This window comes from Brachyhypopomus gauderio, unplaced genomic scaffold, assembly GCF_052324685.1.
Source record: "Brachyhypopomus gauderio isolate BG-103 unplaced genomic scaffold, BGAUD_0.2 sc49, whole genome shotgun sequence".
NCBI lineage: Eukaryota > Metazoa > Chordata > Actinopteri > Gymnotiformes > Hypopomidae > Brachyhypopomus > Brachyhypopomus gauderio.
In genome coordinates, this window is record NW_027506874.1 from 1,150,051 (window position 1) to 1,168,804 (window position 18,754).

Consider the following 18,754-nt stretch of genomic DNA (forward strand, 5'->3'; position numbering starts at 1 on the left):
GGTTCCTCGCCATTCTTCTCGTGCAGATTGAACCACGTTTTAGGATATTGCTCTTCTGTGAGAGCTACCTCCCACTCACCAGACAACTCTATAGGTTTTAACACTAGAAGTCCCTGAAATTTCAACCAACCCCCTGAAGTCCCTAAAGAGGGTCCAAAGAACCTTAGTCCAAACTGACACCTCTGGTGGCTCCAATTAACATCCATTCATTTGCAAAAGTGCCCATTGCCTGAGGAATCAGCAGGGGGGAGAAGAGCTGAACTTGCCTCCAGTGTTATGTAAATGAGGCGTGTGTCAGGTATGGGTGGTTGCTGCTGAAAGCTTGCACCTCCTTGGCTGCCATATGAGACTGTGCAAGATCTCTTGCAAGAAGTCTCCTCATCTACAGAACCATATGTTTGAGATTTGATTTGTGAAAGGTTGAAATAATGTGAAATTGACACAAACATAATATTTGAATTATAATGGCATATAGGTGGCATATTGATTAGTCAAAATGGCTCTGATATTTTTAACCTTATTTTAAGTAGTTTTGTCTTTTGAAAAACTGCTAATAGGTAAAAATGTTTTTACATAAATGTATACAAAAAACCCTCAGCTACTTGAAATAGAATAATATTATTGAGCAATTTTAACTTATCAAGATCAAGATTTTGCAGTGTGTCTCTTCCAAATACAGCCATAACCAGCAAACAAAAATAGGAAATTTAGGAAATCTTACCAAAAGAGATATCACTACTACAGATTTTCACTACTCTCTGAAAACTAACAATGTGTTGTGTGTGACGTTTGTGACCCTAGGCTTGAAAATTGCTTCATATGGGCTTTTCAAACTTTTTTTTTTGGCCCACCTCCACCCTTTCACCTTGGGAGGACAACTTTGTTTTCATGTAAGGATCAAAAGAAAACAATTCTGTATAATACAGTACAATAGTGATAAAAACAATTGGGGTTAGGTGAACCATACAGGACACAAGAGAAAAGAGTGGGAGAGAAAGTAAAAAGGGAAAAGACAGAAGAGCAGAAAAAACAGCTCAAATGTTTCACCAACTGCTGCTACTAAATGAAGAGCAGAAAGTAAGACATACAGCACAAATGACTGATGTATGTGTGTGTGAGTGTGTGTGTTTATGTAAGTGCAACATAGGATAAATGTACAGAATGTACTTATTAGCAAGGCCCCAGAGGCCAGAGGCAGGCAGAGAAAGACCAGGGAACCCCACCCGCCCACGGCCCCTCCAGGATCATGTCCAAAGCCTGCTGTGTACTGGAAACCTTTGCTATCCTTGCTTCTCAGTCAACAGAGTAAGTGAAATGTGTGGTGACATGAATTTTCATCCACATGTAGGTGGCTACAGTCATCTTTCTCTTTATTATAAAACTGACACAGACATTATTTGAACTATAATTCTAAAACATCTCAAGTCTGCCTCCTTTGTACTAATTTTGGATTTTTTTCTCACTGCAAAAGGTGACATGATTATTGGTCAAAATAGCTAAAGTTCAGATTTCTCTGAAAGGGTCTTTTCTTCTCCATCTGAGTCAATGGATCAACATAGCTCACACTATCACCCATCCCCCCGTCTACCTAGAAGTGGCTGCATGACAAAGGATGGCCTCATGATCCAAAATACCTTAGCACTGGCTTTTGGCAGGCTCAGGTAGAAATGTAGTAATGTTAGTAATGTTTTTCTTCTAAAAAAGATAAGTGGGTTCAAAATAACAATTTTTGAAAAAAATTACCAAATTAATTGTGTTGATCCACCTCAAAAAAGGTCATGCAAAAGTCTGTAAGCTGGTCCTGAGTGTGTTTGCCCATCCCCCAGCTGCATTGTTGTGCAGGGGACATGCATAAGGTGAGAGAGGCAGTCAGAGGGCCTGAGAGCAGCAGCTACAGAGGACATGATGTAAGTTTAGAAAAATACAATAAAGTTGAAATGTTCTCAACAGAGCACTCACATACAATTATACATTCAGTCTGCCACTCCCTCATTTGGGGAGAAAGCTACACTATTGTGGCTATTCCCCACTTTAGACAATTTGGACAATTTTTTATCATGGAGGGTCTGAAATTTTCGTCTTGGGTGCATGTCCTCACTGTATTGGAATATTTTATTGTCTGAGTGAAAGAGAAACAAAATGGGGTCACTAAAGTGGGAATAGCCACAATACTGTAGCTTTCTCCCCAAATGAGGGACTGGCAGACTGGGTAGATAGTTGTATGTGAATGCTCTGATGAGAACACTCATGAACAATTGTGCAAATGTGAGATGTGTCGACTGCTACAGATACACGTGTGGCAAATGTACCAGGGAGATACCCTGGCAGTGCCAGGCATGTTCTGACAGACTGCTGAAGTGCTAATCACACAAGAAGGACATGCCACTCACACACACACACACACACACACACAAACACACACACAGCCCTGCACTGCAGCCTATTGTAAATATGTGTGGAATTGTTTTATTCCTTGTATTTTTTGTATAATTTTATGGCAATAATAAAAAGCATGGAACATAAAAAAGCATGGAAACATAACAGTTGTTCTTTTGTATGTTTCTCATGCTGAAATTTCAGTCCTCCTGACTTAGACACAAATGCTTCTGGTCATTACTCACATGTACCTGGCTATAAAATTTCTAATTTTCTATTTAAAATATAAAAAAATAATGTATTGTTTGTGCTTTGTTGCTCAGATAAAACTAAACTAAATACAATATATATAACCTTTATATTATAAAATACAATAAACTGAATAGAACTAACTAGAAACTAAATGGCCAAACTCAATGGAAAACAACAATTAGTTGTGAGCTGAAGCATGCCCCCTCCTGTGGTGCGCCAGTAATGGCCTTATTTACAGAACAAAAGTGCCTGCTCGCAGCTGATAATAGGGTGTTAGCTAAAATCTTTCAGTTCTCTCGACCCTTCTCTGGGTTCCGATGGTAGAAGTGTTGAAAGACCCTTCTCTGGGACTTCTAGTGTTAAGAAATGCGTCCTGTAGCACGAAATTCTGTTATCGGGATATATGTCTTTCGAAGCGTTGCTTGGGAGAGTAACGAAGAATCCGCTTTCCTCTATGATTACGGAGTTATAATTTTGTGCAAAAGTACAATGCCTCCTTTTATCGTTTCACAATGTCGTGGACTTCCTCGGCAGGAATCCACGAGTTAACACTAGGACTACAACCATTTTCATATCCTCCTACGAGCTCCCAAGAGCTCGTCAAAAGACGAGCTGGGCTCACCTGCATCCCATTAGGCCATCCTTTGTTATGTACATGCAGCCATCAGGAGGGGAGGGGTGATGATAGTGTGAAGAATGTAGCAGCAGTTGGTGAACCATTGCAGTGGTCACTTGAGCTGTGTTTTTTCTGCCTCTCCCTTTTTATAATAAATTTTATTCACCTTTCATTCATACATGCAACTCAAAGTGCTTTACAGAAAATAAATAGAAACATTAAAAGGAAGCAAAGATAAGACAAAATTAGTGTAAAAATAAAAATAGTGTGAACAATGTAGCTGTCAGGAACAGCACATGATCACCGTGTGATGCGATACACCTGCCGCTCATCGCCCCTCCCCTTTCGCAACTATTTAAGCTTCCTCCTCTCTCTTCCGGGTTGCGAAGTATTGTTGCCATGCCACATACCAAGCGTTTTCTCAGTGTTACTGCTTTCCCGTGTACCGACCTCTGTACAGCGAACTCTTAGAACCTCAAGCTTGGCTCGACTTGAAACTCCATGCTTAAAGTCTCATGGAAGACAAAGCTCCAGACTATTCTCCGTCCTGGCGTCAATGTGTTTCACGACTACTGTGTTTCTTTTAAATTTCCCAGAGACCGGTTTGTGTAGCGTGTACGCATCCTGCGCCGCTAATCAGGTTTAGATTTTTTTGACATCTACCTTTTTACCGGTCTTCTCAGCGATGCTCCTTTGCAGACCCACTACCCCTCCGTAAGACCCGGGGTTTGAGGGGGTATAGTAAATCTTTTTCAGCAAACGTTCTATCATGTTGACTCGATTACAATGATGCAACAAATACATTGTTTCATGGTTTTATTATCAAACTTGGCATGAGATTACATTGCTTAATAGTTTTTATAAAACAAACTTGACACATGAGATTACATTGCCTAATAGTTTTTATAAAACAAACTTGACACATGGGATTACATTGCTTAATAGTTTTTATAAAACAAACTTGGCATATGAGATTACATTTGAGCATACAATGCTTTATGGTTTTATTAACAAATGTTTGGCAAAGGAGATTACATTTATATTATGTTCATTTAATAATGAAATAGTATGTTCAAAGGCATCAACCTTTTCATCTTTTCTTAGTTTCAAAACACACACGTCGGTTACATAGGTGAAAATGCATAAGAGGTGAGCGTCTCTACATACAAAGGGTTTTTCAAACATGCAAGAAAGAATGCGTGATATATACGTGTGTGCCGGATAACTAGTATTATCGGCTTCGGTGATCAGAGAACTCCATAGGCCGCTAGATTCCCGTACTACACACATCAGTTTTTTTAAAGCAGATAAACTCTCGCTCTCATCGGCGAGATCGTAAGCTGTGACGTCGACGGTGTTGCTGAACAAAGAGATCATGTCCCTGATTAATTGATTGTTCTCGGATGTAGAACCGTCAGACCTGCTGACAAGGTTTCCCATCGTTTAGAAATTTCCTCTCAATTTTCAGAATATTGAGGCTTCTTTTCAGGTGCCTCGTGAAGGGTCAGGGTTTCTTGCAGCGTCCAGATGTCCTTAAGGCGCTCCTGCAGGTCCTCGTCCTCGTACAGATCCTGACTTTGCTCTTCAATCTCTCTCAGAGCATCTTTGATTTTACTTTCATGTTTTAGCTCCATCATCATCGCCTCAGCAACGGCAGAGATCTTGCTGTGAGGAGGGGGATTTGAGATACCGCACATATTCACTGCTACGGTCACCGTTTGCGGGAACCACGGCTTGAACACTTTCTTAAGCAGCTTGGGTAGGTTGAGACAGAAATAGCTCGGGTCAGGGTCGCTCAGGCATTGGTGTTGAAGTTGACTCGGGTGATCTATAGTGCATCCGTTGCAGTTTTCCTTGATATCCTTATCGATAATTCCATCCAGCAGGGTTCCGATCACGTTTCAAATTATCTTTAGCACCTTCGTGCTGAGAACGCCGTCTATCTCATCGGCCGTTTTTTCGACTGAAGGTGTTTCAGGAGGCACGTTCTCTTTATCTTTAGGATCTGAAGGAGGCGGTTCTTCGTCATCATTAGAGCTTGACGAGGAAGAGGTCGTGAGATCCTCCTTTAGGATAGTCATGTTGATGATGACCGGTTTGTCTTGCTCGGCTATCGTTAGCTCATTTATACTGGAAGATGAGGAGTGGGAGGAGTCTTCTTCGTAGGGTTCCTCGATGATTTTCGGCAGAGGCACGATGCTTTCTCCGCACTCCTCAAACACGCCGTACAGATTCATCTTAATAGTTTCAATGCCCATGTTTTTCACCATATTCTTGAACAGATTATCGACCATGGCGAAATACTTTAGCATGTGGTACCAGTTGAGACGCCCGAACTTCACCTCACCATTTTTCCCAACGTCCTCGCCGGGAGCCCCGCGTTTACGTGAGTGAGTCACCAACAAACAGAGGTCTACTACTCCCTCGGTGAGCATACACGCTCAGATGTTGAAAATGTGGTATGGGCTTCTGTGACCTTTCCATTCGTGCTCAATAAAAGTATGAAGCGGCACTTCTCTCTCCACAAGGTACTCAAACCTCATGCGCCATCTTCGGAACTCCTTCCAGTCGTACAGATTGTATTCCACTTTCTCGGCAGCGTTCTCAGGTACAAAGTAAACCGGTCTTGGGATTGTAAAGAAGGAAACCGTGCAGGTGTTCTCGTCAAAAAAGTACCCTCCGCTACCCTTCTCGTCCTTCAGAGGCCAGTATCGTTGAGTGTCCCCCCGCGCCATCGCGTCGATTCTTCTTTGCCACGCAAAAGGTTTTTTAGGAGCGTACGGACAATCGCATACCACCTTAGACTGCATCTTGACTCTTCAACAAAACATTTCCCTTCTCTCTCTATTTAAATGCTCACGCGCTAGACTCGCCCCGGATTGGTCTGTTGAGAATGCCTCCTCATTGGTTCATCAGTGTTTATTAATTGTTTGAAGTACGTGCTACTTTGAAGTTATTCCAAGTAAGCATATTAGTGTGCGCATGCGCTGTGGGACTAGGGGGGTGTGTGCTGTTCTGCATGAACAGAGGTGTGTGTGACTAGGGGTGTGTGTGTGCAGATAGCGGTTTCCCTACAGAGCCAGTCAAGGTCATGAGCGAGCGCATCAGTATGTGTGTATGTGTCTGAGACCCTACTGTCTTTAGCGCTGTTGGACTAGGGGTTTGTGTGTGTATGTATGTGCGCGTGTTTGTTTGTGTGTGTGTGTGTGTGTGTCGCAGGTAGCTAGGGTTATACAGCTCCGGAGAGTCAACATCAGAGAAGATCAAAATAAAGTTTTAATTAACCTTATCAAAAAACAAAATATCAAAGCAATGTTTTACACTTTGATCGTCCTGACATTGATTGATGTGATGATGTCACATGGTGGGGTGAGGTTGGGGGGGGGGGGGGTGAGGGGGGCAGGGTCAACTAGAGGTCAACCTGTCACTTTGATGGGTGCCGCCCTCTACCTTCTCTCGTGTGTGTGTGTGTGTGTGTGTACGTGTGTGTGTGTGTGTATGTGTATAAAGAGTCAGTAAGTCAGTAACTCACTCTAGTATCTCCAGTGTACAGTGTGGATCCTTCAGTAGAGCAGAGAGCTCCTTCACTCCTGAGTCTCCTGGTTTATTGTAGTAAAGTTTCAGCTCTCTCAGGTGTGATGAGGGGTTTGACCTCAGAGCTGAACACAGAGCAGCACAGCCTTCCTCTGTAATACTGCAGTTAGACAGACTGTAGAGAGAAGGAGAAAAACTCACACTTACACAAACATCTCTCTCACTCCCACACACACACGTTGCCTCACACGCACAAGCTCACGTGCGCCCCGCGCGCGCGCACACAGTGTTACTGGTTCACTTTCCAGGGTACCCGCGGGTCCTTAAAAAGTCTTAAAATGTCTTAAATTTAGTTTTCCATATTCAAGGCCTAAAAATGTCTTAAAATGTCTGGAATTTTATGAGGGGAGGCATTAAATTATTATAAGTATGTGTTGTTCAGTTGTTCTGGCGCGATGTGAACTTTGCCGAATCTAGCGCTAATGCAGAAAATAACCGCTCCAGGGTCCTAGTGCTAGATTTCTAGCGTTGAAGTATACGGCCTCAACAACGTCAACAATTTTCGTTCGCCAACCCCCCCCCCCCGGTCAACAATTCTCGTTCGCCAACCCCCCCCCCCCCCCCCCCCCCGTCAACGATGTGGAACACACCTGCATCCCCGGTAATAGTATTATTTTTTCTTGTGAGAGGTATTAAAAAGGTCTTAAAAGTCATTGAATTTGAGATTTTAAAATGTGCAGATACCCTGCTTTCATATTGTGATAATAATTCCACTTATTCCACCTCCACAGCTCCATAACATCACAATGAACTTGGAGAACATAAAACAAAAGTATAAAAACATTCATTTTATTTTTTCTGAACCATTTTACTGAACTTAATCATATGGCAGCAATTACAGGACAAGTGTGTGTGTGTGTGTGTGTGTGTGTGTATAAAGAGTCAGTAACTCACTGTAGTTTCTCCAGTGTACAGTGTGGATCCTCCAGTAGAGCAGAGAGCTGCTTCACTCCTAAGTCTCCTGGTTCACTGTTGTTCAGATTCAGCTCTCTCAGGTGTGATGAGGGGTTTGACCTCAGAGCTGAACACAGAGCAGCACAGCCTTCCTCTTTAATACTGCAGTCAGACAGACTGTAGAGAGGAGAAAAACTCACACTTACACATCAACACACACGTGAACACAAACATCTCTCTCACTCACACACACACACATTGCCTCACACGCACAAGCTCACGTGCACACACACACACACGTTGCCTCACACGCACAAGCTCACGTGCGCACACACACACACGCCTCGCTGTCCCCCCCCCCCCCCTCTCTCCCCCTCCACCCAGAATCCAACAGGAAGCACATGAAACCAGACAGACCCAAAACATGGAAATACAAACACACATAGAGGAGAACAAAGACAGACAAGTTGTGAGTTGTGATTGGTCAGCATGTGGTGAGTTGTGATTGGTCAGCATGTGGCGAGTTGTGATTGGTCAGCATGTGGCGAGTTGTGATTGATCAGTGGTGTCAAACACTGGTCTGTCTGTATCTCTCTTTGTATCTCTCTAGTTCAACAATGCTTTATTGGCATAAATGTAATAAAATACACTGTTGCCAAAGCAACTAATATGAAACACCTAAAAATAAATATAACATAGATAAGAGATTATAGACAGTATTATAGACAGTGTCATAGACACAATTATAGACAGTGTCATAGTCAAAATTTTAGACAGTATTATAGACACATTTATAGACAGTGTTATAGACAGTATTATAGACACATTTATAGACAGTATTATAGACACATTTATAGACAGTGTTATAGACAGTAATATAAACACATTTATAGACTGTTTACAGTGTTATAGACACAATTATAGTGTTATAGACAGTGTTATAGACACAATTATAGATAATGTTAAAGACAGTATTATAGACAGTGTTATAGACACAATTATAGTGTTATAGACAGTATTATAGATAGTGTTATAGACAGTGTTATAGACAGTATTATAGATAATGTTATAGACATAATTATAGACACTGTTATAGACAGTATTATAGACACAATTTACAGACAGTGTTATAGACAGTATTATAGACACAATTATAGACAATGTTAGAGACAGTATTATAGACACAATTATAGACAATGTTAGAGACAGTATTATAGACAGTGTTATAGACAGAGTTATAGACAGTGTTATAGACACTGCAGGAGCCAAAACGGTTATTCATGTGTATGTTTTTGTTTTTTCATGTGTTCTTTTTTGTTTGAGTGTGCTCCACCTATTGGTTGCATAGTGGTTATCAAAGATATCATAGTGGTTATCAACAGGACAGGAAATAACCACTACAACAAGTCAAAGACCCCTTCTATAGCATCCATCCAGCATGTAAAGAACTTCACCAAGAAATGATGAAGATTGTGAGAAAAGGACGAGCTGGATGGAAACTGAGGGGCACTTGGCCTGGACTGGTTGTTTGAGAGCATGGTACATACTTCCCTCTCTGCCTTTGGAAAGCACTGTTTGATTTGAGAACTGAGGATGTCTATTGGAGTGGATTAAGTGATGTCATTCAAATTTTAAAGGATCTGCTATAGGAGTGGATTATGGATTGTTGGATGAATTCACGATAAGCAGTTAACAAACAAGCATGACTGATCCTATGAATACGTGGAAGGAAGAAGTCAGGCCTAGTCCCTTAAACACTGACCTAGGAAGAGAAGACACAGAACAGGCAACCAAGTTAAAGCATGCTAGAAAAGGAAAACTTGCACATTTAACTAGAAGAAAAAACATATTGGTTGAACTTATGGAAGATGTGACGTGTACAGGAAGTAAAAGAAAATCATCTGAAGTATGTACAATTGTTGGGTGACATTAAAGCCATACACAGGGCTTATCATGAGCTGTTGACTGAGGATGAGGCAAAGCAAGATGAATGTGACTGGTTTGAACCTAAAATGGCAGAAATTAATGTTTTTCTTTTGTCTGTGTCTGAGTGCCTATCTGGGGTTTCAAGAATTGTCGAACCCCAAGAGGTGGACCCCAAGAGGTGGAATCAAAAAAAGTAAAGTGCAAGTTATGTCATCAACGTCTTTCATTTCGCACGACAACAACCAACATGGCATACCATTTAAAACGGGTAAGGCAGTTACAACCAAAGAACACGCGACCAGGCCCACCAGCTGAAAGACAGTTACAACCAAAGAACCCGCGACCAGGCCCACCAGCTGAAAGACAGTTACAACCAAAGAACACGCGACCAGGCCCACCAGCTGAAAGACAGTTACAACCAAAGAACACGCGACCAGGACCACCAGCTGAAAGACAGTTACAACCAAAGAACACGCGACCAGGCCCACCAGCTGAAAGACAGTTACAACCAAAGAACACGCGACCAGGCCCACCAGCTGAAAGACAGTTACAACCAAAGAACACGCGACCAGGCCCACCAGCTGAAAGACAGTTACAACCAAAGAACACGCGACCAGGACCACCAGCTGAAAGACAGTTACAACCAAAGAACACGCGACCAGGCCCACCAGCTGAAAGACAGTTACAACCAAAGAACACGCGACCAGGCCCACCAGCTGAAAGACAGTTACAACCAAAGAACACGCGACCAGGACCACCAGCTGAAAGACAGTTACAACCAAAGAACACGCGACCAGGACCACCAGCTGAAAGACAGTTACAACCAAAGAACACGCGACCAGGACCACCAGCTGAAAGACAGTTACAACCAAAGAACACGCGACCAGGCCCACCAGCTGAAAGACAGTTACAACCAAAGAACACGCGACCAGGCCCACCAGCTGAAAGACAGTTACAACCAAAGAACACGCGACCAGGACCACCAGCTGAAAGACAGTTACAACCAAAGAACACGCGACCAGGACCACCAGCTGAAAGACAGTTACAACCAAAGAACACGCGACCAGGACCACCAGCTGAAAGGCAATGTGTGGTACAGATGCTATGAATGCATATTATGCTGAGATGTTAACAAAACAGGAGAAGAGTGAATTCCTGTCATTAAGCAAGGTTTTTAATGCCCTTTCTGTGGCACAAACCCCAAGTGTTCGTCCTAGGGGTGGTGTCCACTTGCTGTAAACAAGAAAACAAGTTCAGTTCAGACCTCTAGTCCTCTCAATAAAATCGAAGGAGAGACATTTGCAACTTCAAACATGTCTGAAAAGGCATTTGTTCAACCTTTAACGGCCTCTCTGAGTAGTCATGAAAGATTGAGTAACATCCTTCAATGTCAAAATGAGATAACATCCCTTCTTGTTAAGCAGCAACAATGTTCTACTCTCCTGCATAGAGACATCCCAATCTTCAATGGTGATGTTTTATTGTACCGCCCATTCCTCAGAGCGTTTGAAAATGTGATTGAGCCAAAGACTGATAATAGCGCATATAGGCTGTATTTTCTTGATCAGTACACAAGTGGGCATCCCAAAGCTCTTGTCAGGAGTTGTCTTCACATGAGCCCAGACAGAGGATATCAAAGGGCAAAATCCTTGCTACTGGAACATTATGGTGATGAATTCAAAATATGTTCTGCTTACATAAAGAAAGTATTAGAATGGCCTGATGTTAAAACAGAGGACTTTAAAGCATTACAAGGCTTTGTGATTTTCTTAAGGAGTTGCTGTAATGCGATGGAAGAAATGAGATATTCTTATGAAATTAATTTGTCCTCAAGTATGAAGCTCTTGATCATGAAGCTGCCATATAAACTCAGAGAAAGATGGCGTTCCTTTGTGTGTGAGTTTCAGGAGAATCACAATAGCAGACCTCAGTTTATAGATCTTGTTGCATTCTTGGAAAGGCAAGTGAGGGTGCTTTCTGACCCCGTATATGGGGACATCCAGGACAGGACGAAGCTCTGCTTAATCCTAGAAGGATCCTAGAAAATAAAGTGCGTCTTTTTTCTCTCATTCATTGGCTCCTTTCGTATTATATCATTTAAATGTTTTGTTGTAAACTAAACATTTAGGGGCCGGATGTGTAGGAGCCAAAACGGTTATTCATGTGTATGTTTTTGTTTTTTCATGTGTTCTTCTTTTTTGTTTGAGTGGCTCCACCTGTTGGTTGCAGTGGATGGGCCACGTGGATAAGAACAGGTGTTGCTACCTGGAGGGCGTGGCCAACAGGACAGGAAATAACCACTACAGACACAATTATAGACAGTGTTACAGACAGTATTATAGACATAATTATAGACAGTATTATAGACACAATTATAGACAGTTTTATAGACAATATTATAGACACAATTATAGACAGTATTATAGACACAATTTTAGACAGTGTTATAGACAGTGTTATAGACAGAGTTATAGACAGTATTATAGACACAATTATAGACAGTGTTAAAGACAATATTATAGACAGCCTTTTCTTATAAGGCCCCCCAGCTTTGGAATAATCTTCCTAAATGTGTCCGGGACTCTGACACAGTCACAATCTTTAAATCTAGGTTGAAAACCCACTTATTTAGTCTAGCGTTTGATAATTAATATCCCCCTTAGATAAAGGTACAGATCCAGGGGTTCATAGACGAAGGGTTTTATGGTAGACTGGGGTGCTGGTGCTGTCATCCTGTCACTGCTCGTGGTCACTCAAGTTTGTTGACAGTGCAGTGGACGGATGCCATTGTCTCAGAATGCCCCCAAGCCTATGTTACCTTCTGGTTCTGCCTTTTTTTAGCTAGGCTGTAATAATTTAACTTAGTGCCGGAGTTGCTGCCACACTCCAGAAATGTTTATAATTTTACCTGTCCCGTATATGTCCTCATACAGAGCTAATTTTCCCTGTTTCATTTCTCCACATGGCTGCCCGCCTGCTTGAGGAATAATGAGATGAGGAGAGACAAGCGATCCATCCTGGCCGGCCACCTCCTGCCTAACCGGATGCCTACACCATGATGGACATTATTACATATTTTTCGGTCTAAATGGACATTATTGCATCTTTTACATTCTGTCTACATTCTGTCTATATTGTTGTTGTTGTCATGGTGACCGGTGTCGGCCAGAGGAGGATGGGTTCCCCCCCTGAGTCTTGGTTCCTCTCAAGGTTTCTTCCTCATGCAAAAAACTAGGGAGTTTTTCCTTGCCACTGTCGCCTTTGGCTTGCTCACTGGGGGCTAGGACTCGGCACTTGTAAAGCTGCTTTGTGACAACAACTGTTGTAAAAAGCGCTATATAAATAAAATTTGATTGATTGATTGATTGATAGACACTGTTCTGTCTCCACCATTAATTTAACTTGTAGCCTGGCCCTTTAAGTTGAAACCAGGAAGTAATTGTTCAGACCACTGAGAGATCACAGTGGGAACACAGTCTGGTCTCTCTGGGTAACCAGCTCTGTCTCCACCACTGAGAGATCACAGTGGGAACACAGTCTGGTCTCTCTGTGTAACCAGCTCTGTCTCCACCACTGAGAGCTCACAGTGGGAACAGAGTCTGGTCTCTCTGTGTAACCAGCTCTGTCTCCACCACTAAGAGATCACAGTGGGAACACAGTCTGGTCTCTCTGTGTAACCAGCTCTGTCTGCACCACTGAGAGATCACAGTGGGAACATAGTCTGGTCTCTCTGTGTAACCAGCTCTGTCTCCACCACTGAGAGCTCACAGTGGGAACACAGTCTGGTCTCTCTGTGTAACCAGCTCTGTCTTCACCACTGAGAGATCACAGTGGGAACACAGTCTGGTCTCTCTGTGTAACCAGCTCTGTCTCCACCACTGAGACCTCACAGTGGGAACACAGTCTGGTCTCTCTGTGTAACCAGCCCTGTCTCTACCACTGAGAGCTCACAGTGGGAACACAGTTTGGTCTCTCTGTGTAACCAGCTCTGTCTCCACCACTGAGAGCTCACAGTAGGAACACAGTCTGGTCTCTCTGTGTAACCAGCCCTGTCTCTACCACTGAGAGCTCACAGTGGGAACACAGTCTGGTCTCTCTGTGTAACCAGCTCTGACTGTGTTGGCCAATTTCAATTTCATCATCCTCGGTTTCTTCTCATTTATTGTTGTCATGTAGGTCACTAATGTGTAGTCTCAATTTAGGGTCAATTAGCATTGGAGTTTGTGTTGTGTAGTTTGTCTCTCTCCCTCCCTCTCAATCCCCCACCTCTCTCCCCCTCTCTCTTTCTCTTTTCCCCTCTCTCTCACTTTTACTTTCCCCTTCTGTCCATCTGTTAGGTAACATTCAGGTTGTATTCTGTATGCTGCATTTCTGTCATTTTTAACATGTATTGTCTCATATAACCAGTTGTAATGTGCAGTTGTGTTATGCTAATCAGTCTTGTGTTATATGAAATGTGTGTGAATCTCTGTTGTTCAGATAACATCATGTAATGTAGATGCTAAAGTCAGTAATTGTATTAAATTGGTTATGCATATTCATGACCTTACACCAACACATTATTATTTCTAATTTATCTGTTTCAATTGTTGGTGGGAGGGATCAATAACCCCAGAACAGAAACTCCCTACAGTGTTACAAGTCTTATTATGATTTTGTACTGATTCTATGATGCTTTTGGGAAACTCCCCCCAGTGCTGTAATGTGTTTATAAAAATACTCACTCAGCTTTTCTGGATGCTGTGACCACTGGCATCAGTCTCAGTAGACATTCCTCTGATCTGTCATATTTACTCAGGACAAACTCATCTAGCTCCTCTTCTGATTTCAGCAACACAAACGCCAGAGCTGACCACTGAGCAGGAGAGAGTTTTGCTCTATGGAGACGAGGGTCACTTCCTCTGTTCAGGTATGTTTGAACTTCCTGCACTAGAGAATGATCATTCAGTTCATTCAGACAGTGGAACAGATTGATGGATTTCTCTGGGGGGAGCTTCTTCCTGATTTTCTCCTTGATGTACTTGACTGTTTCCTCTGTGCTGTGAGAGCTGCTTCCTGTCTGTGTCAGTAGACCTCGTAAGAGAGTCTGATTGGACTCCAGTGAGAGACCCAGAAGGAAGCGGAGGAAAAGGTCCAGGTGTCCATTCTCACTCTGTAAGGCCTTGTCCACTGCGTTTTTAAGGAAGTCAGACATTGTTGATATTCTTGATCTTTTAAAGAGTGTTTTCTTTTTATGTTCCAACACATTTGTTTTGTTGGAGATGAAGGAGAGAAATGCATATAAAGCAGCCAGAAACTCTTGAACACTCAGATGTACAAAGCTGAACACCTTCTCCAGGTGCAGTTCAAACTCCTTTCTGAAGATCTGGGTGCACACTCCTGAGTACACTGACACTTCTTTGACATCAATGCCACACTCTCTCAGGTCTTCCTCATAGAAGATCAGGTTGCCCTTTTCCAGCTGTTGGAAAGCCAGTTTTCCCAGTGCCAGAACAATATTTCTAGTCTGGTGAGGATCAGTGTCAGTTTTTCCATGGTACTTTCTGTCCTTGTGTTTGATGTTAAAGATCAGGAAGCGTGTGAACATCTGAGTCAGAGTCTTGGGGATCTCTCCACTCTCTGCTTCATCCAACATCCTCTCTAGAACAGAGGCTGCAATCCAACAGAAGACTGGAATGTGGCACATGATGTAGAGACTTCTTGATGACTTCATGTGTGAGATGACTTTATTGGCCAGGATCTGATCACTGATTCTCTTTCTGAAGTACTCCTCTTTCTGAGAGTCACTAAACCCTCGTACCTCTGTTACCAGGTCAACACACTCAGGAGGGATCTGATTGGCTGCTGCTGGTCGAGAGGTTATCCAGAGGAGAGCAGAGAGAAGCAGATCCCCCTTGATGAGGTTTGTCAGCAGCACGTCCACTGAGGTCGGTCCTGTTATGTCCGATAAGCTCTCATTGTTCTGGAAATTTAGAGGAAGTCGACACTCATCCAGACCATCAAAGATGAAAATGACTTTATAAGCATCACAGTCTATTAACTGTAATGTTTTTGTTTCTGGGAAAAAGTGATGAAGCAGATCCATCAGACTGAACTTTTTCTCCTTCATCAAATTCAGCTCCCTAAAAGGAAGTGGAAATATGAAGTGGACGTCCTGATTGGCTCTTCCTTCAGCCCAGTCCAGAATGAACTTCTGCACAGAGACTGTTTTCCCAATTCCAGCAACTCCTTTAGTTAGCACTGTTCTGATGGGTTTGTCTTTAAAGAGGTCATTACATTTGATGGGTTTCTCCTGTGTTGCTGGTCTCCTGGATGCTGTCTCAATCTGTCTCACCTCATGTTCATTATTGACGTCTCCACTCCCTCCCTCTGTGATGTAGAGCTCTGTGAAGATCTCATTCAGAAGAATTGAGCTTCCATGATCTGAAATTCCTGTAATTTTTTTATATTTCTCCAGTAGTTTGCATTTGAGCTTTTGCTGATATCCAGAGATCATCTCTAAAACAACAGAAACACATGATGATAGTAATTTTATTTGTTTGCACTAAACCCACATGAACTATGCCACCTTCAGATATGCTGATAGTAAATAGTAAAAATGTATTTATTTGACATCAAGATCAATAATCTATATGGTCATGGTCTGGTCGTTAGGGAATTGTGGGTTGTGACCGGAGGGTCGTGGGTTTGGTTCCCAGGCCTGACACCATGACTTGAGCAAGACACCTAACCCAAACTGCTCCCTGGGTGTTGGGGTAGGGCTGCCCACCGCTCTGGACATGTGTGCACCACAGCCCCCTAGTAATCACTAGTGTGTGTTTGTGTGTGTGTGTGTGTGTGTGTGTTCTGACTGCACAGATGTGTAAATGGAGAGGACAAATTTCGATTGCAGTGCAAATCACAATTGACATGAAATGTGGCAACTATAATGTTCTCACAAATAATTCTTTTACGAGCATTTAAATGCTGAAGGCTCTTCTAAATTCTTTTTATTGATATTAAACAGTATGCGCTAATGGCTGTAAAATACTTCAACAAATGTGTTTTATTATGAAGATAAAGTATGAACAGTGTGTTGTTTGTCTATTGTTTCTCAGTCAGATAATGCAAACCAGTCAGATTTATTGAAGTGTTTCTATGCTAATCAAAGATTAGCCCGGGCTAAGCCATTTTTGGCCACCAGAGGGAGACACAGATCAGTCACACCTGTCACCCAGCCCACTGAAGAGCAGCTCACAGGCCCCCTGGTGGTCCGTGTTAGTTAAAGAGATCTTAAGGGCTGTCTGCTGAGTCTCCTCTATTCCTCCTCTCTACAGTCTTGAGTTCTGTCTTCACACTCTTGAGTTCTCATCATTCCTCCTTGGTTGGAAGAGACGTTTTTAGCAGTTTTAATCATGTCAGCCCTTTCCCGTGACATCTTTATTTGTTGAGGTTCTCTGTGCTGGTATCACACTGGTTTGGTCACCCTGAGGGTGATGGTTTGATCCCTCAATAGGAGTTTTGGGGTTGAGGTTATGGGCGTGTCTGTAATCATTCCCCACGCCCAGCTGGGATCAAACATCTACAGTTCCAGAACCTTTTTATTGGTGGAAATACAACAAATGGTTCCAAATTAGATTTGCAAACTAGAGCAGTTCTGGTTCCTCATTGGTGGAAAAGGGTCGACCTAGTGATTAGTGCTTGATCTTGTGTTGTCATGACACCCCGTCTGCTTCCATTGTGACCACGCCTCCATCTGACTGAGTGCTTCAGTCATATATAGTGTGTGCATATAGTATATCGTACAGTGCATCTATATAGACTATGATTATGAAAGATTGATTGCAGTTTCCTCTGTGATTGTGTCACTGTCCTGTATGATTGTGTCCAAAGTGGGTCACGTTCACATTTTCTGGTCCACAGCCTCTGTTGACCGTAGCATTTTATAATTCACCAGAAGATGGCAGTGTATACTATACTATACTATACTATATTATACTATACTATACTATACTATACACTGTGTGCCCCTCCCCAGAATGCCAGGCTGAATGGGTTTGGCCACCACATATGTCCTCCTCACCAAATCTGGACAAAAAGTTTGGACACCCCTGGTGTAGTGTCCTGTGTGTTTGCATCTTCTTCAATATATCAGAGATGTGGATAGTCAGATGTGATCTTCACTACATAATCAGTGATGTGTAGGGGTGTGACGAGACACTCAGCTCACGAGACGAGACACGAGACTGGATTCACGAGATTCGAGACGAGACGAGATTTTAAGAACACTAAAATTACAAATTATGTGACTGGACAACAGACTTTTATTAAAATTTTATTTAACTTTAAACATGCATTTTGAAATGTTTTATTATAACTCTTAACATGCATTATGTAAAAGACTGAAAAGTCCGTCGTAAAGCAGTTTTTGTCGTTAAGCGTGACCCTATATTTAGATACGCTTTGATCGTAAATACAGTATAGAAAAAACGAACAATGTTCTCGTGCGTACAGCGTGAGAAAGAGCGATCGCGTTACCGAGATGGGCTTATCGTACACAACACTCCACTACACAACACTCCACAGTTCCTCCGCGCACCGCGCAAAATTAAATTAAAAGTCGGTGGTAACTCCGGTCCGTTGTTATCCAGACCCGTCGTTAAGCGGGGACTCACTGTATTATGTACAAAACAAAAAGTTCTTCTCTGTCAATACAGAGTGCAAATAGTGCAAACTGAGCCTGACCAAGTATGTCACTGAATTTGCTGCAACTACACTGCCATGTTCATTTTTAGGAATATTAGCATCCCCACACTGCTCCCGATATCCTTTACTGTCTCAACTTGCCAAAGCGCCGTTCTGTCCCTGCTACCTCTGTTCAAGTGAGATGTGTTGATTTGAGTACTGAGCAGTGGTGCAGCTGTAAATGTCTCTGCATCCTGCTCGTATTAGTCGCGGTGTACGGCATTATTTTCATACAATGTTTGCATATGTAGTGTCTTATCAGTCACTCTCTTGCCATTTATCATTTCCGCCGGGTTCCCAAAATGATGCCAAACAAACGATTTGAAAGTGGCGGGGCATCTTCAATAGTAATACCTGTATTTTCCCACGTCA

At 42.5% G+C, this 18,754-nt stretch overlaps 1 protein-coding gene across 1 annotated transcript in view; it reads right to left on the minus strand.

Annotated features, from left to right (window-relative positions):
• The window catches only part of LOC143487657 (NLR family CARD domain-containing protein 3-like), a gene marked incomplete at its 3' end in the record, with an annotated part of 67,414 nt that extends 51,260 nt beyond the window's left edge, over positions 1-16,154 (minus strand). Inside the window, exons 1-3 of the mRNA XM_076986711.1 lie at positions 14,383-16,154; positions 7,733-7,909; positions 6,777-6,953 (exon numbers count right to left, since the gene is read on the minus strand). Of these exons, the coding sequence (XP_076842826.1) occupies positions 6,777-6,953; positions 7,733-7,909; positions 14,383-16,154 (2,126 nt within the window). The remainder of the gene's footprint in view (positions 1-6,776; positions 6,954-7,732; positions 7,910-14,382) is intronic.
• Between the last annotated feature and the right edge of the window lie 2,600 nt (positions 16,155-18,754).